The following is a 23,155-nucleotide window of genomic DNA, read 5'->3' as shown; positions in this document are numbered from 1 at the left end:
GCATGGTGGCACAGTATTCAGTACTGGTATATTCTATATAACACATAGCGGCACAGTATTCAGTACTGGTATATTATATGACACATGGCGGCACAGTATTCAGTACTGGTATATTATATATGACGCATGGTGGCACAGTATTCAGTACTGGTATATTATATGACACATGGCGGCACAGTATTCAGTACTGGTGTATTATATATAACACATGGCGGCACAGTATTCAGTACTGGTATATTATATATGACACATGGCGGCACAGTATTCAGTACTGGTATATTATATATAACACATGTCGGCACAGTATTCAGTACTGGTATATTATATATAACACATGGTGGCACAGTATTCAGTACTGGTATATTATATATGACACATGGCGGCACAGTATTCAGTACTGGTATATTATATATAACACATGGTGGCACAGTATTCAGTACTGGTGTATTATATATAACACATGGCGGCACAGTATTCAGTACTGGTATATTATATGACACATGGCGGCACAGTATTCAGTACTGGTATATTATATATATGACACATGGCGGCACAGTATTCAGTACTGGTATATTATATATAACACATGGCGGCACAGTATTCAGTACTGGTATATTATATATAACACATGGCGGCACAGTATTCAGTACTGGTATATTATATATAACACATGGCGGCACAGTATTCAGTACTGGTATATTATATATATGACACATGGCGGCACAGTATTCAGTACTGGTATATTATATATAACACATGGCGGCACAGTATTCAGTACTGGTATATTATATATAACACATGGCGGCACAGTATTCAGTACTGGTATATTATATATATCACATGGCGGCACAGTATTCAGTACTGGTATATTATATATAACACATGGCGGCACAGTATTCAGTACTGATATATTATATGACACATGGCGGCACAGTAGTCAGTACTGGTATATTATATATCACATGGCGGCACAGTATTCAGTACTGGTATATTATATGACACATGGCAGCACAGTATTCAGTACTGGTATATTATATGACACATGGCGGCACAGTATTCAGTACTGATATATTATATATAACACATGGCGGCACAGTATTCAGTACTGGTATATTATATATAACACATGGCGGCACAGTATTCAGTACTGGTATATTATATATAACACATAGCAGCACAGTATTCAGTACTGGTATATATAACACATAGTGCCACAGTATTCAGTACTGATATATTATATATATCACATGGTGGCACAGTATTCAGTACTGATATATTATATATATCACATGGCGGCACAGTATTCAGTACTGGTATATTATATGACACATGGCGGCACAGTATTCAGTACTGGTATATTATATGACACATGGCGGCACAGTATTCAGTACTGATATATTATATATAACACATGGCGGCACAGTATTCAGTACTGGTATATTATATATAACACATAGCGGCACAGTATTCAGTACTGGTATATTATATATAACACATGGCGGCACAGTATTCAGTACTGGTATATTATATATAACACATGGTGGCACAGTATTCAGTACTGGTATATTATATATGACACATGGCGGCACAGTATTCAGTACTGGTATATTATATATAACACATGGTGGCACAGTATTCAGTACTGGTGTATTATATATAACACATGGCGGCACAGTATTCAGTACTGGTATATTATATGACACATGGCGGCACAGTATTCAGTACTGGTATATTATATATATGACACATGGCGGCACAGTATTCAGTACTGGTATATTATATATAACACATGGCGGCACAGTATTCAGTACTGGTATATTATATATAACACATGGCGGCACAGTATTCAGTACTGGTATATTATATATATCACATGGCGGCACAGTATTCAGTACTGGTATATTATATATAACACATGGCGGCACAGTATTCAGTACTGGTATATTATATATAACACATGGCGGCACAGTATTCAGTACTGATATATTATATATAACACATGGCGGCACAGTATTCAGTACTGGTATATTATATATAACACATGGCGGCACAGTATTCAGTACTGGTATATTATATATAACACATAGCAGCACAGTATTCAGTACTGGTATATATAACACATAGCGGCACAGTATTCAGTACTGATATATTATATATATCACATGGCGGCACAGTATTCAGTACTGATATATTATATATATCACATGGCGGCACAGTATTCAGTACTGGTATATTATATGACACATGGCGGCACAGTATTCAGTACTGATATATTATATATAACACATGGCGGCACAGTATTCAGTACTGGTATATTATATGACACATGGCGGCACAGTATTCAGTACTGATATATTATATATATCACATGGCGGCACAGTATTCAGTACTGGTATATTCTATATAACACATGGCGGCACAGTATTCAGTACTGGTATATTATATATAACACATAGCGGCACAGTATTCAGTACTGGTATATTATATATAACACATGGCGGCACAGTATTCAGTACTGGTATATTATATATAACACATGGCAGCACAGTATTCAGTACTGGTATATTATATACAACACATGGCGGCACAGTATTCAGTACTGGTATATTATATATAACACATGGCGGCACAGTATTCAGTACTGGTATATTATATATATCACATGGCGGCACAGTATTCAGTACTGGTATATTATATATATTACATGGCGGCACAGTATTCAGTACTGGTATATTATATATAACACATAGCTGCACAGTATTCAGTACTGGTATATTATATATATCACATGGCGGCACAGTATTCAGTACTGGTATATTATGACACATGGCGGCACAGTATTCAGTACTGGTATATTATATATATGACGCATGGCGGCACAGTATTCAGTACTGGTATATTATATATGACGCATGGCGGCACAGTATTCAGTACTGGTATATTATATATGACGCATAGTGGCACAGTATTCAGTACTGGTATATTATATATAACACATGGCAGCACAGTATTCAGTACTGATATATTATATATATCACATGGTGGCACAGTATTCAGTACTGGTATATTATATATATCACATGGCGGCACAGTATTCAGTACTGGTATATTATATATAACACATGGCGGCACAGTATTCAGTACTGGTATATTATATATAACACATAGCAGCACAGTATTCAGTACTGGTATATATAACACATGGCGGCACAGTAGTCAGTACTGATATATTATATATGACACATGGCGGCACAGTATTCAGTACTGATATATTATATATATCACATGGTGGCACAGTATTCAGTACTGATATATTATATATATCACATGGCGGCACAGTATTCAGTACTGGTATATTATATGACACATGGCGGCACAGTATTCAGTACTGATATATTATATATAACACATGGCGGCACAGTATTCAGTACTGGTATATTATATATAACACATGGCGGCACAGTATTCAGTACTGGTATATTATATATAACACATAGCGGCACAGTATTCAGTACTGATATATTATATATAACACATGGCGGCACAGTGGTCAGTACTGATATATTATATGACACATGGCGGCACAGTATTCAGTACTGGTATATTCTATATAACACATGGCGGCACAGTATTCAGTACTGGTATATTATATATAACACATGGCGGCACAGTGGTCAGTACTGATATATTATATGACACATGGCGGCACAGTATTCAGTACTGATATATTATATATATAACATGGCGGCACAGTATTCAGTACTGGTATATTCTATATAACACATGGCGGCACAGTATTCAGTACTGGTATATTATATATAACACATGGCAGCACAGTATTCAGTACTGGTATATTATATATAACACATGGCGGCACAGTAGTCAGTACTGATATATTATATATAACACATGGCAGCACAGTATTCAGTACTGATATATTATATATATCACATGGCGGCACAGTATTCAGTACTGGTATATTATATATAACACATGGCAGCACAGTATTCAGTACTGATATATTATATATAACACATGGCGGCACAGTATTCAGTACTGGTATATTATATATAACACATGGCGGCACAGTATTCAGTACTGATATATTATATATAACACATGGCGGCACAGTATTCAGTACTGATATATTATATATAACACATGGCGGCACAGTGGTCAGTACTGGTATATTATATGACACATGGCGGCACAGTATTCAGTACTGATATATTATATATAACACATGGCGGCACAGTGGTCAGTACTGGTATATTATATGACACATAGCGGCACAGTATTCAGTACTGATATATTATATATTGCTAGTTTTAGTTGAGGTCTATTTTTGTAGGATTTGGTGATTTCAGGCAGAATAATCAGACATTCCAGATTATCCCACACCCTGTCTGAATGACCAACAGACTATAGACGATCAATAAAAGAAGCACTGCCGTGTCACACGGGTGGATTATCACTGCCATTGGATTGTTAGTGCCATTAGACTAAATACACTACATCTCACATATACACTGGGAGCCACTACATCACCTGGTGCCTGCCCGGTATTACTCCTGGTGCATAACCCCCTGTATGACATGTCCTCTAAGGACCCTGCACATAACCGTAGTGTTTTTGCAGTCCACAAAACCACGTCTATTGCAGTCAATAGGGCCGCTAGAAACCTTTGTTGTGCATCTATATGTCCTCAGGATTCACTGATGCACAACAAAAGAAAATTATTTCACCAGTAGTGTGAACCTGCAAATCCGGACTGTAAAATGACTTGTCAAGAGTTTTTGCGGCCCCAGCACAGATCCATGAATACCACGACAGTGTGCGTGCGGCCATAGAAATGAATGGGTCCGCAATCTATCCTCAAAAATGTGGATTAATTGCGGACGCGAATTCACATATTATAGTACTTACATTCTTGTATATAGAGGGCAGTATTATAGTAGTTATATTCTTGTATATAGGGGGCAGTATTATAGTAGTTATATTCTTGTATATAGGGGCAGTATTATAGTAGTTATATTCTTGTATATAGGGGCAGTATTATAGTAGTTATATTCTTGTATATAGGGGGGCAGTATTATAGTAGTTATATTCTTGTATATAGGGGGCAGTATTATAGCAGTTATATTCTTGTATATAGGGAGTAGTATTATAGTAGTTATATTCTTGTATATAGGAGCAGTATTATAGTACTTATATTCTTGTATATAGGGGCAGTATTATAGTAGTTATATTCTTGTATATAGGAGCAGTGTTATAGTAGTTATATTCTTGTATATAGGGGACAGTATTATAGTAGTTATATTCTTGTATATAGGAGCAGTATTATAGTACTTATATTCTTGTATATAGGGGCAGTATTGTAGTAGTTATATTCTTGTATATAGGGGGCAGTATTATAGTAGTTTTATTCTTGTATATAGGGGGCAGTATTATAGTAGTTATATTCTTGTATATAGGGGGCAGTATTATAGTAGTTATATTCTTGTATATAGGTGCAGTATTATAGTAGTTATATTCTTGTATATTGGAGCAGTATTATAGTAGTTATATTCTTGTATATAGGAGCAGTATTATAGTAGTTATATTCTTGTATATAGGGGCAGTATTATAGTAGTTATATTCTTGTATATAGGGGCAGTATTATAGTAGTTATATTCTTGTATATAGGGGGCAGTATTATAGTAGTTATATTCTTGTATATAGGGGCAGTATTATAGTAGTTATATTCTTGTATATAAAGGCAGTATTATAGTAGTTATATTCTTGTATACAGGGGCAGTATTATAGTAGTTATATTCTTGTATATAGGAGCAGTATTATAGTAGTTATATTCTTGTATATAGGAGCAGTATTATAGTAGTTATATTCTTGTATATAGGGACAGTATTATAGTAGTTATATTCTTGTATATAGGGGGCAGTATTATAGTAGTTATATTCTTGTATATAGGGGGCAGTATTATAGTAGTTATATTCTTGTATATAGGGGCAGTATTATAGTAGTTATATTCTTGTACATAGGAGCAGTATTATAGTAGTTATATTCTTGTATATAGGGGGCAGTATTATAGTAGTTATATTCTTGTATATAGGGGGCAGTATTATAGTAGTTATATTCTTGTATATAGGAGCAGTATTATAGTAGTTATATTCTTGTATATAGGAGCAGTATTATAGTAGTTATATTCTTGTATATAGGGAGCAGTATTATAGTAGTTATATTCTTGTATATAGGAGCAGTATTATAGCAGTTATATTCTTGTATATAGGGAGTAGTATTATAGTAGTTATATTCTTGTATATAGGAGCAGTATTATAGTACTTATATTCTTGTATATAGGGGCAGTATTATAGTAGTTATATTCTTGTATATAGGAGCAGTGTTATAGTAGTTATATTCTTGTATATAGGGGACAGTATTATAGTAGTTATATTCTTGTATATAGGAGCAGTATTATAGTACTTATATTCTTGTATATAGGGGCAGTATTATAGTAGTTATATTCTTGTATATAGGGGGCAGTATTATAGTAGTTATATTCTTGTATATAGGGGGCAGTATTATAGTAGTTATATTCTTGTATATAGGAGCAGTATTATAGTAGTTATATTCTTGTATATAGGGGGCAGTATTATAGTAGTTATATTCTTGTATATAGGGGTAATATTATAGTAGTTATATTCTTGTATATACGGGGCAGTGTTATAGTAGTTATATTCTTGTATATAGGGGGCAGTATTATAGTAGTTATATTCTTGTATATAGGGGCAGTATTATAGTAGTTATATTCTTGTATATAGGGGCAGTATTATAGTAGTTGTATTCTTGTATATAGGGGGCAGTATTATAGTAGTAATATTCTTGTATATAGGGGCAGTATTATAGTAGTTATATTCTTGTATATAGGGAGCAGTATTATAGTAGTTATATTGTATATAGGGAGCAGTATTATAGTAGTTATATTCTTGTATATAGGGGCAGTATTATAGTAGTTATATTCTTGTATATAGGGGGCAGTATTATAGTAGTTATATTCTTGTATATAGGGGGCAGTATTATAGTAGTTATATTCTTGTATATAGGAGCAGTATTATAGTAGTTATATTCTTGTATATAGGGGGCAGTATTATAGTAGTTGTATTCTTGTATATAGGGGGCAGTATTATAGTAGTTATAGTCTTGTATATAGGGGCAGTATTATAGCAGTTATATTCTTGTATATAGGGGCAGTATTATAGTAGTTATATTCTTGTATATAGGGGCAGTATTATAGCAGTTATATTCTTGTATATAGAAAGTATTATTATAGTAGTTATATTCTTGTATATAGGGAGCAGTATTATAGCAGTTATATTCTTGTATATAGAAAGTATTATTATAGTAGTTATATTCTTGTATATAGGGGGCAGTATTATAGTAGTTATATTCTTGTATATAGGAGCAGTATTATAGTAGTTATATTCTTGTATATAGGGGGCAGTATTATAGTAGTTATATTCTTGTATATAGGGGGCAGTATTATAGTAGTTATATTCTTGTATATAGGAGCAGTATTATAGTAGTTATATTCTTGTATATACGGGGCAGTATTATAGTAGTTATATTCTTGTATATAGGGGCAGTATTATAGTAGTTATATTCTTGTATATAGAGGCAGTATTATAGTAGTTATATTCTTGTATATAGGGGGCAGTATTATAGTAGTTATATTCTTGTATATAGGGGCAGTATTATAGTAGTTATATTCTTGTATATAGGAGCAGTATTATAGTAGTTATATTCTTGTATATAGGGGCAGTATTATAGTAGTTATATTCTTGTATATAGGGGGCAGTATTATAGTAGTTATATTCTTGTATATAGGTGGCTGTATTATAGTAGTTATATTCTTGTATATAGGAGGCAGTATTATAGTAGTTATATTCTTGTATATAGAGGCAGTATTATAGTAGTTATATTCTTGTATATAGGGTCAGTATTATAGTAGTTATATTCTTGTATATAGTAGCAGTATTATAGTAGTTATATTCTTGTATATAGAGGCAGTATTATAGTAGTTATATTCTTATACATAGGGGGCGTAATTATAGTAGTTATATTCTTATACATAGGGGGCAGTATTATGTATTAGTATTTATAGTGTTAAAAATGCAACAATGTGGGCATCCCACTACCAGCATATATCTGTGGTGTTAATACCAGTTTCCAGCCTGTGACTCGGCTCCAGGCAGCCTGTATTGGGAATGAGCCCCTTGTAGCTGACTCCAGGTGGTCCGGCTCTGTTCCTTATGTACATGGGATATAGAGGATTGCAGTCAGTGGTTTAGAGCCCTTCCTGGAATCCAGCAGTCAGTAACTCAAGCTGTGACCTGCCCAGTATGTTGTCTGCTCCCAGCCTGCGGGGCTTAACCCTTTCCCAGCTGGATTTACACAGACTATGCAGCAGGGTGTTGAATTCTTTCTCATTGCCTTTAGCAGAAAATTGGAAATTCACTGCCAAAGGGAGACCGGGGACGCTTGTACTCAGTTTTATTGCATTAATATGCATTTCTTTTTATTGTTCTGTCCTAGTGGAGCTTATTTATTATATAATTGTTCCTGCTTGTTAAAAGAAACCCAACTGATTTTTTTAGGGAATTTCTATTTATCCAATTCTCAATTTTGGTGTTCAGTGAGGCTATGCCGGGACAGCTTTCTTTATATTAGGGTATTCAATGGTCTGTTAAAATGTAGCATGTCTGGCCCTGTTACTCGGGCATCACGTGATCGCTCTCGGAGTCGCTGAATGACACAGGACAGCTCACAGGGGGCTGATACATTTACTTCTTATCATGGGGGTGCAGATTTCTGGCACTTTGTAATAATCATAAAGTTCTGCAACTTTCTAATATACTCTGTATTTCAATTCCTCACTATTTTCAAGATCTCTGCTGAGCGTCAATAATTTGGATCATTCTTGTTTACATCCAGGGGCTGAACACCCATTCTGACCAATTATTTCTTAAAGCTGAGGGTTTGTTACAATTGTATCCTCTGTGAGGTGAACACATGAGCAGCACAAATCTCTCTACTATCCTGATAGTTTGCTACAATGTATCAGTGCAGGTAAGGCTCTGTTCACATCACGTCTGAGCTTTCTTGGAAACGTATATGTCTATAGTATACGCCTGATGGAAGGCTGAAACGTACCCATAGGCTCCTATGTTAAAAAAAAAAACAAAAAAAAACTATGCCGCACTGTATACGGTTTTTTTTGCAGAATGCCTCTGCATAGAAATGCTTAGTTGACCACGCTTCTCAATACAGCAGATGTACCCTAAGAACGCAGGGAGAACATACAGCTTCTTCACAGATGGAGCCTTTGTAGTATTTGAACCCTCGGCCCCAGATTAAATGCTGCAATGTGATCACACCCCGGACCTTGCGTTGTGATACATGGCCATTATGGTGTCACGTACGCACATATCCTCTGCTCCAGTTCTCAAGCCTTTATAACCCGCGCTGTAAAATAACCAGATATTACCGTCCCGCTCCTCTTACGTAAGATATAAAGGTGCCGGCTTTTATACACCTGAGCTCACCTGGGGAGACATTTAGAGAACTAGCTGTGATACATTCAGAACGTGGCGGAGGGGACTTTGCGAAGTGTCAGAAAGACCTCCCTTTAGGCCACGGCTACACACAGACTTTTTGTAGTGAGGTTTTCTCATTTTAACTATTGAGCTACAGCTGCGGTCCATAGGAGTATATAGAGTTGAATACAAGTCATTGCACTCCTGTGAGCTGCAGCTGTCACTCGATAGTTAAAATTGGAAAATCTCACTATAAGGCTGGATTCACACGAGCATGTTCGGTCCGTAATGGACGGAACGTATTTCGGCCGGAAGTCCCGGACCGAACACACTGCAGGGAGCCGGGCTCCTAACATCATAGTTATGTACGACGCTCAGAGTCCCTGCCTCGCTGCAGGACAACTGTCCCGTACTGTAATCATGTTTTCAGGACAGAAGTTCCACGGAGAGGCAGGGACTCCTAGCGTCGTACATAACTATGATGCTAGGAGCCCGGCTCCCTGCAGTGTGTTCGGTCCGGGACTTCCGGCCGAAATACGTCCGTCCATTACGGACGTAATGTGCTGGTGTGAATCCAGCCTTAGGCTCCATGCACACGACCGTAGATTTCGTCCGTTATTACCGACACATTAATTTCTATGGCCGACGAACACCTTCCTGTATATTTTTTTATTTTACGGACGTGCTCCCATAGTTTTTAATGGGAACACGGTCCGCAAATACGGATGACTGCAGCCGGCCGTGTCCTGTAATCACGGACCGTGCATCATGCCCTATGCACGCCACCGTAGATTTCATCCGTAATTACAGACCCATTCACTTCTATAGACCATGGATACCTTCCCGTAGAAAGGCTCTGCAAAACATATGATATGCCCTATTTTTTTATTTTTACGAACCGTTCTCCCATATACAGTATACACAAATGCGGGTGGCTGTCCGCGGCCGACTGTGCCTGTAATCACGGACAGTGATTACGGGCATGGTCGTGTGCAGGGGGCCTCAAATGTATTGATGTAGCCCGGACCTCACAATTGAGATTGGGAACTTCCCACAAATAAAGCGGGGATGATGCTGGGAGTATTCAGATTCCCTCGCAGCGCTGTTTTATGGCAGCCTGTGTCTGCTGCTCCAAAGCTAGAATGCTGTGTAGAATAAATGGCTGCTGGATTCTCCAGGAGGGTTCACAGGGCAATGTTAGGGATTCATTATTTCTATATATCTGCCCGTCTATGGCCAGCTTCCATTGCTTTAAAAGTTTGACTCTTTTTTTTTTAATGGGTCATGACTCTCCAGCTGTTGCAAAACCACAGCTCTCAACCGGGCATGCTGGGAGTTGTAGTTTTGCCACAGGTTGGGGAACACTGCCTCATATTTTGGCCGTCCCGGGTAATGCATCTGGACCATCTGGCTTAGAGATCCATGACCTTGACTGATTGTAGCTTCAATTACCATTTTTTCTGCATTCGGCCCATACCCTTAAGGATATGAATTATTCGGCCAGGCCACAGGCAGGGTAGGGGTTAAACCCTTTAATGACTGGCTCAGTCTCGGAGAGGTTAAAGGTCTGACAGGTGATACCTTGTGTCCTGAGCCTTTTCTCACCGCTCTGTCTCTTTAGTACCCTCTTGTCATTAAAATACCTCTTTTGATGCACAATTTGGTGTTGGAAGGGGGATGGGGAGGAGTATGGTGGTCTCTGAGCTGGCTGAATGGATTGCTCTCTGTCTATTACTGCCCTCTATCTTCAAAGAAAAGAAATACAGCCCCTCAACCACTGTCCACTACAGAGACAACTGTCAAGCCTGGAAGGGAATGTATTATTAGGGGGAAAATGGACCCAGCAGTTTAGATCCCCTCAATCCCTCCGCTCCATTTTTTTACAGGATATATATAAATATCACACTGTTGTTGGACACGCAGTGATGTCACTGGTCCCATAGGGCTACATAGGGTGCAATAAATTGTATATAGTAGACCTTATTGGCCCATATTGCTGCCTAATGTGTTGTATGCAAGACTAGTGCCGTGGGTTATACGTCACCCGACTATCGCATGAGGGCAGTGTGTCCGATTTCCTGTCGCTTTGCACCCTTAAGAAATCGTAATGCATTTCATTGGCCATATTGAATGGACCCTCTGTTGCCCCTTCCCATTACCCAAGTTATATTTGCATTTTAAATGCCCCTCTTTAACCCAACATATTTATTTTTCCCATCTCGCTATATGATCCTGCTAGAGCAGTAACTTGAATTATTTTACATAAAAGAAAAGTATGTATCCCTTTAAGAGATGACCCCCCCCTCCCCCTCCCCCTCCCCCTCCTCCTCCCCTTTATTAGAAGACTTTAGTATATCTGCCATTGAGAGAAAAAAATCTATAACTGAGCTGCTCTAGAAATTGGCAACAAAGTTGCATTCTGGATTACTCCATTATATACCGGTCCTGGGGAACCACAAGTCCCTGCAGAACCATCATCCCTCCTCAAAAGTGTGGAGACCCTGTAGGGCCACAGGTTAGGGTGAGCCTTGCCTTGTATGACAGCACAGTCTCTGGGGTGAGGGGGGAGGCCGCTACAAGGGGGCGCCCCCTCTCCTTAGTACGTGAGAACTTTTGTCACTCTCCCTAAACTCAAACTTTTAGACCCGCCCAGATTCTCAACGTTCCACTCTTATGGGTTGGCTCAGGGGGGCTGGCCCCACGTGGGCTCTCCTCCAATAGGAGGCGAGGATGGCGGTGTATTGTGATGCAAATCAGAGTCTACCTAAAAGGGGCCGCACTGCCCGGAGCTGAGTCGTGTCAGACCTTCATTCTCCAGCGGCAGCAGCAGCAGCGCTCTGTGGACCCAGCTCTCCATGTACTACCGGGAGGAAACCGTGAAAAGTCCCGGAGAAGTCCCTGCTGGAGCCTGTGCAAGCATCGGATCGCCAGTACCCACTGTGCCAGCGCTGGATCATTAGTGTGTGGAATACTAGTGTGCCCGCACCCAAAGAGCAAGACTTAGGTCCCTAGTGACTACAGTGCAAGCCTTGGATCTCTGGTAACTACAGTGCAAGCCTTTACTGGTGGAGTTGTATTCATTGCATCCTTGTCCTGAAACTGGGATTACTACAAGTGTTCCCTTCCAGGCCTCCTGCATCCAGCTGTGCATACTCTGTGGAAGGAGTTACACACTGCAAGACGAAAGAGAGAGAGAGGAGGTCTAGGATCTACTGCCACCCTTCAAAAGACTGGCCACCTTCTAGAACTAGTCACCGACTAGTAGATCTGCTGCCGCAGAGACCTTGGCAACTGGATCAAGGCTTCAAGGAACCTTCCTGGGCGATCCTTTTCTGCAAAGACTTCCCCGCCACCTCTTTGGCCAAAGCCGTTTCTCTTGGTCCATCTTCACCTGGAGCCACCATCCTCTGAAGAGACCTTTCCATCTGGACCTCCATCCTCCGAAGAGATCTTTCCATCTGGAGCCCACTCAACCATGAGTCAGACAGAAGTGTCCACCTGCTCCGTTCCTCACACCCAGCGGGTGTTCCAGGAAGCTGTGAGGAAAGGGAACACTAAGGAACTCCAGTCCCTACTCCAGAACATGACCAACTGTGAGTTTAATGTCAATTCCTTCGGTCCGGAGGGCCAGACAGCTCTGCACCAGTCTGTCATTGACGGGAACCTTGAGTTGGTGAAACTTTTGGTCAAGTTTGGCGCAGATATCAGACTGGCAAACAGAGACGGTTGGAGCGCCCTACACATAGCGGCCTATGGTGGCCACCAAGACATTGTCCTCTATCTCATCACCAAGGCCAAGTACTCTTCCAGTAGCCGGTGACTTCCTTCAGGACGCTTAGACCTTTTCCGCTACTTCCAATTTTTTGGGGGTTTTAATCAATTTCTTTTTATGTCTTAATTTTTGTTTTCCAGTAAAGAGGCTGCTCTGCTTATGACTAGGGCGAAGCTCAAGATTTGCAGGGGTGATCCCCAAAAGTTCTGATCATTGGATCGCCTGTTCCTTTTTGGCTACTAAATCATTGACACTTTGGTTTCTTACGATGGTTAGGGCCTTTATATGATTTTTTTTTATTTTTTTTTGACACGTCAATGAGGAATTTGTTCTTAGGTACAACCGAAAGATTGTGGTGGTTTTTTTTGTATGATAATAACAACTCCTGCCTCTTCATTTGTATATGTATTTTTATTTTCTAATTGACATGAAAAGCTGCTGTTGGTCTCCAGGTTTTAGGAAGTTTGGGGCCCACGAAGACATATTAATTACTATTATTTTGTCCTTTTTTTTTTTTTTTACTTTTTTTTTTTTTTGGTCATCTACCTCGACTCTTAGCACAGTATTCAAAAACAGCACCAGATACTGTATGCTGCACTTGTAGGTTCTGTTCCGTGTTCTTTCATTCGCATGTAACGCCTACGTCTAGATTTTCTTCCCATCTTCTTAATATATTTAACATTTCAGCCGTATTTACCCCCCCCTTACCCTCAGGACCCCATAGGTATCTAGCCAGGCCCTTTCATAAGGGTCACTTTTGGTGTTGGTTGTTCCAACAGATTATTCCATTTTTATTACCCCCCTCTCCTTAAATCCCTTCGTTTTCAAAAATATTCACGTCCTAAATTTTTTTATTGACGTATAGTAAACATCCCGTAAAATGTTTGGCCAGAGAAAACTTGAATAATAAAATGTCAATTTTACAATCTGGTAGTTTTATACACAGATCTATATGTGAGTGTGTAAAATTGCCATGTTCTGTTTTGCACAGGCGATAGCGCAAGGGCTCCCCCTACTGTATGTAAAGTGAGTTGCAGGATTGTGAATTTGACCTGTTGACTACTGACTAGATATTTAGAACCACATTGAGGATTTTTTTTTTTTATGCTGTGCTATTTTTTGTTTTTGAAACTTGCAAATGGGACAAAGGCTGTTCCTTTTTGAAGTGCGTGTGCTTGGAATCAGACTGATTCTGCTTTTGGAAAAACAAAAAAAATGGCATTGCAGATGGATCTGATTATGAGTTGCAGATGAGACGTGTTACGTGTTGTGTGTCTTGTGGTTTGCCTGCACTAAAGCAGCATCTTTTTAAAGTTTTCGTGGATGCCCATTTACCCTAAAGCCATTTTGCATTGTTGTGATTGATGACAAGGCCACGATCTATATTGCCTAGAATCCAGATTATTGAATTAATTTCCTGGTGTTTGACCCACAACTTTTTGGCTGCAAATTTAAATTATTTTTCCACTTTTAAAAAGTTTCCAAAAGTATTTTTTTAAGTATTTTGGGACTTTTCTGGAGTCCTTTTAAACCGGGCCTGAGCATTTATTGCCCGAGGTCTGCATCCCGCAGCCATGAAGTAGAGTTTTTGGATATTTTTTTATTTTAGTGGTACATGTGCACGGCCGATCCGATAAGGTTTATCAATCTGCTGTGGAGTTGCACTGAGCACGGCGCTGTCCTGCCCGCAGGTTTGTCTCGAAGCTTCACCCTTGTATGATCGCAGCATTTTTGGCTCATGTGAGGCTCCATCCTTGCACTTACATTGCCTGAAGGAGACAATCCTTTGCTGGACAGAGATCCAAGACCCTGCAGCCACAAGAACCACATAAACCATGTTATCCGTGCTCTGTATCCAGGTCCCTTTTAAGCATTTTGTATAGTGTAGAAAGTCGAGGTGTAAACTTTTTTTTTTTTTTTTAAGAAAAAAAAAAAAGTCTTGTGCTGAATTTTCAGCATTTTCTTTACTTCTTATTTAATCAGTCTACGTGGTTAGGCTGGTGTATTACTTGGTACCGATACCGCTTCTGTGCGATCGTTTCAAGTGGGGTGGGCCGGGGAGGGGGTGGGCAGCTGGAGTGAAAAAAAACAACAAAAAAAAACAACAAATTTAAAGGGTCTGTGGGAGAAAGGGATAGTTTGTATTAAAAAATGGAAAAATATAGAGCTTGTTGCACATATTCAAGTGGATCTGCCACCAGTAATGTCATAATATTTATGATGTAATTACTCCCTATGTTCATCCCAAGAAAAAAAAATTGACTTTTTTTTTTTTTTTTTTTTTTTTTTTTTTTATATTTAATTTTTTTTTCTATAATGTAAAAAAAAGTGCCTGTTTTTTAAAGGGACATGTTTTTTATTTTTTTTATTTTTTTTTTAAATATAATATCTGACTGTGAAACTTGGATATGATTTGCAATTAACTACATTTTTGTGTGTGTGGCTGGGATTAAGATATTCGTGGTTGCCATATGTTCTCAAATTCAACTCCCGTCCCAACCCCCCCCCCCCTACCCTTTTTGTTGCATTGACCCTGCATGCCACCACTGGACTCGCTTTGCGTAAGGAGCAGGTGCACAGGCTGACTTCTGAATGGTCTGTCCTATTTCACTTTTGTCTCTTCTTTTTACATTGTGCGCCCCCCTACCCCCCTCCCATTTTTTTTTTTTACATTTTTTTTTTTTTTTAATTCTTGGGATGAACAGGATGGTGTGTGGCTGTAATCTGCTCCAGAAAGGAGTTGTTCTGTGATCAATTGTGTTCTAGATATGGAAACATTTTTTTAATTATGTTAATTAAAGTTATAGGCTTATATTGAAGCTGTGTTTTGAGATCGCCATGTTGTAACTGGATAAAAATACAAAAACAAAAAAAGTCTGTAAAATACAGCATATTTGCAGTGTATTATATAATCTGTAGCCCCTGAAAGATTTGTTTTATAAAAAAGAAAAATGTAAAAAAAAATGTCTGGTTGTCCCTTTTTTTTTTTTTTTTTTAAATTTAAATTATTATTATTTTTTTTTTTTTAATTATCTGTTTGGTGATATGATCACGAAGTCTCTCCAGGACTGGGGCAGACATATTGTGGATTAATACAATATTTATTTGATAGATTTGTTGTGAAATAAAAAAAATCACTGACTAGTGAGGCGCCCCAGCGTAAGGCCTCTAGTCCCTAATGTATTTGTCTGGTGGCCGCCTCTCCACAGTGCTTAACAGCCACTTTGGTTAACATTATATATAAAATATTACTGTGGAGAAAAATTACTCTATAAGCCTTTTTTTCTATGTTTATATTGTCAAGTTTTTAGAGTTCTTTTAATTAAAGTGACTCTGTCAGGTCTCTATATAAGGACAGCATTGGATAGAGGGGGAGATGCTGAGCTCGGGGATATATAGTTTTCTATGATTTAATTCACTAGTTTCGTGTAAAAAGCTGTTTAACTGTGGCCAAAGAAAGCCTGTGAGTCCTGCTTTCCCCGCCCACACACATTGATTGACAGCTCTTACTAAATACAAATTCAAATGTCAATCACTCTGTGTGGGCGGGGGATGCAGGACTCGCAGGCTTTCTCAGGCCACAGTTAAAACAGCTTTTTACATGGAAATAGTGAATGAAATCATAGAAAACTATATATCCCCGAGCTCAGCGTCTCCCCCTCTATCCAATGCTGTCCTGACAGACCTGATTTAAAGTAAAATTTTCATACATGTGGCATACGCAGGTCATCTGGTCAAATTGGGTAAAGCTAAATCTGCGTAAGCAATGTGTTGTACAATAAAACGTGTTATTACGTATCATGTGGTAACCGTCTTAAAGGGACACTAACCTGAAATCTATCCGGTCTCCATGTGTTGTAGTTGAATACAATCTATTGTACTCTTATCAGTTATATTAAGATGAGACGAGTAATCGTAGGACTCTTTAATTGGGTGACTGCCGGAGTTTTGAAAACTCCCTGCCTCCCACGATCACTACTTTGTCACACATTTCCAGTGCGGAGAAACTGGTGATAGTCACATCCATGTGTGACTGATATCAGCGGTGAGTCTTAGAACGCTGCTGCACTATTATACCTTCGAAACCGTAGAGTTAGTGGCCCTTTAATACGTTCATTTTGCAACCCTTGGCTCTAGAGGATGTATAAATTATTATTCTAAGGATTGCTTTTCAGTAAAGACATAAAATTCCAGGGCGGGGAGGAGGGGATAGACCTGCTTTGATAGTAAGAGGATAGTCTTAGGCCGTCTAAACAGTATTGGCCACCAAACAGACCCTTTAAAAGACTTGTACAGATTCAGATAAACATGGCCACTTGTCCATGGGTTGTGTCTGGTATTCCAGCTCTGCTCCCGTGAAGTGAATGTAGCTGAGCTGCAATACCTCACACAACCTGTGCACAGGTGTGGCGCTGTTTTTGGAAGAGAGCAGCCATGTTTTTCTAGTCTTGGACAACCCCTTTTAATGAGTAAATCCGCCTGGTATTATAGAACCGTATGAGATCTAAGTTCAGTTCAGTAAAAACAGGACTCGGTGCTGCGGGTCTTATAGGACCCCTTAGTCCCTGTTTACACAGTTTTTTGCAGGCAGAAAAAATCTGCCTCAGAATTATTTCAAGAATTTTGAGGCGGATTTTGAACTGCTTGCGCTTTTTTACCGCTGCGTTTTTCGCCCGTGGACAATGAAGCGAATTCAAGGACCGCGGGCAAAACATTGTTTGACCGCACCGTCTGAATATACCCTAAAGGAAACTTTACAGACCCTTTTTTTTATTGGAGGAGGGGTGCTGTTAAGTACATCCACTAAGATCTTATATGTGATTGGCTAAAAAACTGCACATGTAGAGCGGGGCTCCTCCCCCGGGGGCACCTCACCATTAATTGAGACAATTGGGGAGGGCTCTAAGCCGGTTTGGGTGGCCACTAGTGTGACACATATTGCCTACGAGCCGGTTCTCCTAGGTTTATGTACATAAAGAGTAACCATTGTATAACGAGAAGTTGTGTGACTCTATAATAGACTTTTTTGCTTCCGTTCCTCACCATTTTCAAGATCTCTGCTTGCTGACAGTGAATAAGATTTATGTATCGAACGATCAGGACAGAAGGGAGATTTGCGGAACTGGTGTGTTGAGTTTACAAAGGATTGTCTAGACTGGATACAATTGTCACAAACGCTCAGCTGCGAGGAGGACTAGGTCTATATGGATTTGCATCCTCCACTGCACATTTCCCTCCTCTTTAGTCGGCTCCTGATTGGCTGTATTTGGCAAATGCTGTTTTGGACCTGCACGGCTACGTTCCCTGCTTGTCAATGAGACCATTCAGTACCTTTCCAAAGGACTGACCCGTTTGTTGACCCGTGTAGAAAGCGGGCCATAGAAACTCTGATTTAACCCCTGTTAGGCGAATACTCCAGTGTGTGTTCATTATTGGAGTGGTGTTTCCTTTAAGAGTATTTTTCTCTTCAGTCAAGATGTAAAAATTATATTTTGCCACGTCTTATGTTTAATCTCCTGGTAAATATGGGGGACAACTAATATGTCAGTCACTACAGCTACCACGAGGGGTGGCACTCGACCTTCCTAGGGTCCTGCAGGAGAATGATAGAAAACAGAGGTGAGTTATTAATGGAACATCCTCACGTTGGGTCACAGTTGCCAGTAGGGAATCACAGGGGTCAGTAATAGGTCCCTCTTCTTTTTAATATTTTTATTACAGGGTTTTTCCGAGTTAATAATAAAAAAATAAAAAAAGTGGCCAAGGTAGGGGGGGGGGGGGGGGGATAGTCCAATAAAACAAAAAAAGAGGCTAAACTCACCTGACAATTTCCAGTTTAGCTTCTCTGGTATTCTCCGACGCTGTTTGTTGACATGGCTGCAGCAATGACGTTCCCTTATATATGTCCGCAGCCAAACACTGGTCTCAACGGTCCCCTGCTGTATACCCACTGAGGCCAGTGATTGGCTGCAGTGATCATGTGGGTACTTGGGCACATCATTGCGACAGCCATGTAAAAAAGCAGCGGCGGGGAAGACCGAAGCAGCTGTGGTGCAATGCTGTGGGATCTGTCGGGTGACTTATCATCCTGCTGCGTTGATCCAGAAGAAGGCAAAAACCTCAATGAGGTGGATACCCGTTGCCCCATATAACGGGATCAAATTACTTCCCGACTCCAATATGGCAATCCCATGTCCGGAATCTAGTTCGTACCCATAACCTGTAATATTACATTTCTTAAGAAAGGCGCCCGGGCCCTTGCACTTGCTGAATGAATCACAACATCCTGTGGCAGAGGGATCCTTAGTGTCACTGCTCTTACAGTAAAGAATCCCGTCTATGATGGTGAAACCTATTTTTCTCTAGACGTAGAGGATGCCCCCTCGTCCTTGTTACAGGCCTGGGTGTAAAAAAGATCATTACTCAGATCTCTGTCCTGTCCTCTGTAATTCCTCATTTTTGTTTTATGCGTTTCCTCACCCCGGTCACTTTTTATTTTGTTTTACAGAATTTAGATTTGATATTTGCAGAGGATGATGAGCTCTGTAAATAATTAACATGGAGGAGGATAATCTAGTGTTACAGAGGGATTTTGGGAAGCTGGAGGCATGGGCGGAAAAATAGTAAATTAAGTTTAAACTGGTTGTCTGGGTTTTTTAAATTGATGGCCTATCCTTAGGATAGGGCGTCAATATTGGACTGGCTGGGGTCCATCTGCAACCGTTCCAGTGAATGGTTCAGTGCCTTGTACGGCTGCTACAAATGTGACGGCGCATGCAAGTACGAGCGGGGAGGCAAACAATGGAGAGGCTGCGCCGTGACCCATTCGGACATCTGATTGGCAGGGATTCCAAGCCGATCTAATATTGATGACCTATCCTAAGGATAGGCCATCAATTTTAAAAACCCGGATAACCCCTTTATGGTCAGTTCACTCTGTGAATTTTGCGGGGCGGGTCCCGCAGCAAAATCTGCCGCAGAATTATTCCTGCGGTCGTCCGTTATTTTTCCTTCCGTTGACTTCAATGGGAGGTTCGTGCGGAATCCGCCAAAAGTTCAAGCAGGGAACTTCTTTTTCCCCAGATAGCTGCAAAAAATCAGCTAGCGGGAAAAAGAAGCGTCCACTCTGTGTAGAGAGATGTAAGGTTATCCACTCGGGTTATTCTACAATTCCGTATTAAATAGTAAAGCTCTGGGTAAAACGGCCACTGAAAAAATCTTGGGGAGAGTGGTGGACAGTAAACTTTATCAACCAGTGCCAGGCAGCTGCTGCCAAGGCAAATAAAATCATGGGATGCATCAAAAGAGGCATCGATGCACATGACAAGAATATAGTTTCGCGGCTACACAAATCGCTAGTCAGACCAAACATGGAATATTGTGTTCAATTTTGGTCACTTCTATATAAGAAGGACATGGCTGAACTAGAATGGGTGCAGAGGGCCACCATGAGAACCTGTCAGCAGTTTTGATTCCTCAAAAATTCTGACCGCTATATAGAGGATGGGGAGTGCAGCGTAACCATACTTATGTAGAAATCTCCATGTCCCTGGTGCCGCGATCGCAAGTGCCAAGCAGACTGCATCTTTATTTTCAGTGCTGCAAACTTTCTGCACTGAACGCTGCCAGCCCCTCCCCTCTGCCCTGAGTGACGGCTCTAACATCCAATCAGGAGACTGCTAGAGCCATCCCTTGCAGCACTTGCGATCGCGGCACTATGTTGTAACGTCCGCGACCACAGACTCCCCTTATCCTGCCGACACCTTCCTTCCCTGAGATGCCAGCACATGCGGCCGTCCTGGCCTGCAGTGACCACCAGAGTGCGCGCGCGCGCGAGTTCAGTCCTGGCCTTAAAGGGCCAGTGCGCACACATGTTTACAATTGTCTAATCACCCTGGACTATAAGAAGGGCCCTGCCCCTTCACCCATTGCCTGAGCGTTGTGTTTACCCATGTTAGTCTTGCAAATGGTCCCTTAGTGTTTTCCAGTTCCCAGTATTCCCGTTCCTGCTACCTATATCCTGTGCTACCTTGTTCCTGTACCTTAGAGAGTTGGCGTCGTGTTGTGCCACCGATCACTTCTGCTGTGTTACACCACGCCTGGTGTCTGCCGCCAAGGTCCCATCCGAGCCTAACCATCGCTACTGCCTGAACTACCACAGGTACCCTTACTCGGACTATAGACTTTACTTGGTACACTGTGTGGCCAGCTGCTATCCCTGGTATGGCCCAGTGGGTCCACATACCCACAGATCGTGACACAGGTACATCAAAATGGGGATTTAGTTTTATGCATAACTGACAACATAGGTATGGTTACACTACTCTCCCCATCTCATATATAGTGATGTCAGCAATTTTGAGGGCTCAAAACTGCTGATGTGTGCCCTTTAAGGGAATAGGTGGATTGCAGTACCAAGAAAGATGATCAAGTTTAGGGCTATTCAGCTTAGAAAAAACATGACTTTACGGCATTCTAATTAAAACGTACAAATATATGAATGGACAGGACAGAGACCGGAGTAATCTTTTTTACACCCAGGCCTGTAACGAGGACGAGGGGGCATCCTCTACGTCTAGAGGAAAATAGGTTTCACCATCATAGACGGGATTCTTTACTGTAAGAGCAGTGACACTAAGGATCTCTCTGCCGCAGGATGTTGTGATGGTTGATTCATTCAGCAAGTACGAGGGCCCGGGCACCTTTCTTAAGAAATGTAATATTACAGGTTATGTTTACTAACTAGATTCCGGACATGGGATGTTGATTTAGGGATCCATTCCGATTGCCATATTGCAGTTGGGAAGTAATTTTATCCCGTTATATGGGGCAACGGGCATCCACCTCATGCAGGTTTTTGCCTTCTTCTGGATCAACGCAGCAGGATGATAAATTCTACTTGATGGACCTGACTAATCTGGATTATATCTAGGATCATTTGCCATTCATTAGGCAAGGAAAGTTGGGTGAAAAGCCCCATGGGAGCAGTGATTGTGCTATAGTGATTGTCACCCAGCTCTACCAGGAACCGAAGGGGACACAGGAACTTGCCATTGACAATCATTTTCCCGTGGATCAGGATGTTAAACATTGAGTTAGTAGTTCTGAAATAATAATTTTTTTCTTGTCGCCATGCTAGGGTGCGCCAGCTTAGATCCCTCTATGATCGGCGAAACGCGTGTCAGTTAGTAACCGCTCCTTCCCGCTTCTCTATTTTAATCCGTAGTACGCTTAACGAAGGCCGTAAAACAACCGCGCCTCAGGAATTCACTATCAGAACTGCTTTGGCGAGAATATCGGAGAGATTCTTTGTCATCTCCAGGCAGAAAAAAGAAAAAAAATCCCATCTTGTGAGGATTTGCAGTGGGAATAGAAGCCTGGCACCCAGAGCTATCCTCACAAGCCAGTTCCCAGTCCACAACGTAAACTCTTGGCGCGTGTTCCAGCCCAGATTCCCTCGCCCAGCGCCAAATCGTAACGTGACATCTCCAGCATTTGAATGGCAAATGAGACGAGCGAGCCCCCCCGACACAGACGGAGCTGTGTTAAGTCACTAGCCCAACTAGTCCTCGCTCCTGTCTGCGCTTGTGACCAAGGTATGGAGCGTATGGCCTTAATGACGGTTTAACGTGAAACAAATATGGCCGCCCCCCTTCTTCTCTACCCGGCTTGTTTGGGGTAGAAGTTTCGCTGTCACTGGGAAGAGATGCTGAGAGTTGCGCGTTGCGTTCTTGCCAAGATCTCCAGAAGGAATTTCGGCTTAAAAGCATTTCCTTGTATTGTTCTGGCTGCG

At 40.6% G+C, this 23,155-nt stretch overlaps 1 protein-coding gene across 1 annotated transcript; it reads left to right on the top strand.

Moving 5' to 3' along the window:
• Positions 1-12,373: 12,373 nt before the first annotated feature.
• On the top strand, positions 12,374-13,756 carry NRARP (NOTCH regulated ankyrin repeat protein). The gene is made up of 2 exons (XM_075834142.1): positions 12,374-12,630; positions 12,719-13,756. The coding sequence occupies exon 2, from the start codon at positions 13,066-13,068 to the stop codon at positions 13,408-13,410; it is 345 nt and encodes a 114-aa protein (XP_075690257.1). The 5' UTR covers positions 12,374-12,630; positions 12,719-13,065; the 3' UTR covers positions 13,411-13,756.
• The last annotated feature ends 9,399 nt before the right edge of the window (positions 13,757-23,155 follow it).

This window comes from Rhinoderma darwinii, chromosome 8 (genome assembly GCF_050947455.1).
Source record: "Rhinoderma darwinii isolate aRhiDar2 chromosome 8, aRhiDar2.hap1, whole genome shotgun sequence".
In the NCBI taxonomy this organism is placed as follows: Eukaryota; Metazoa; Chordata; class Amphibia; order Anura; family Rhinodermatidae; genus Rhinoderma; species Rhinoderma darwinii.
The sequence above is the reverse complement of the archived record's forward strand: the minus strand, read 5'-3'. Positions and strand labels throughout refer to the sequence as shown.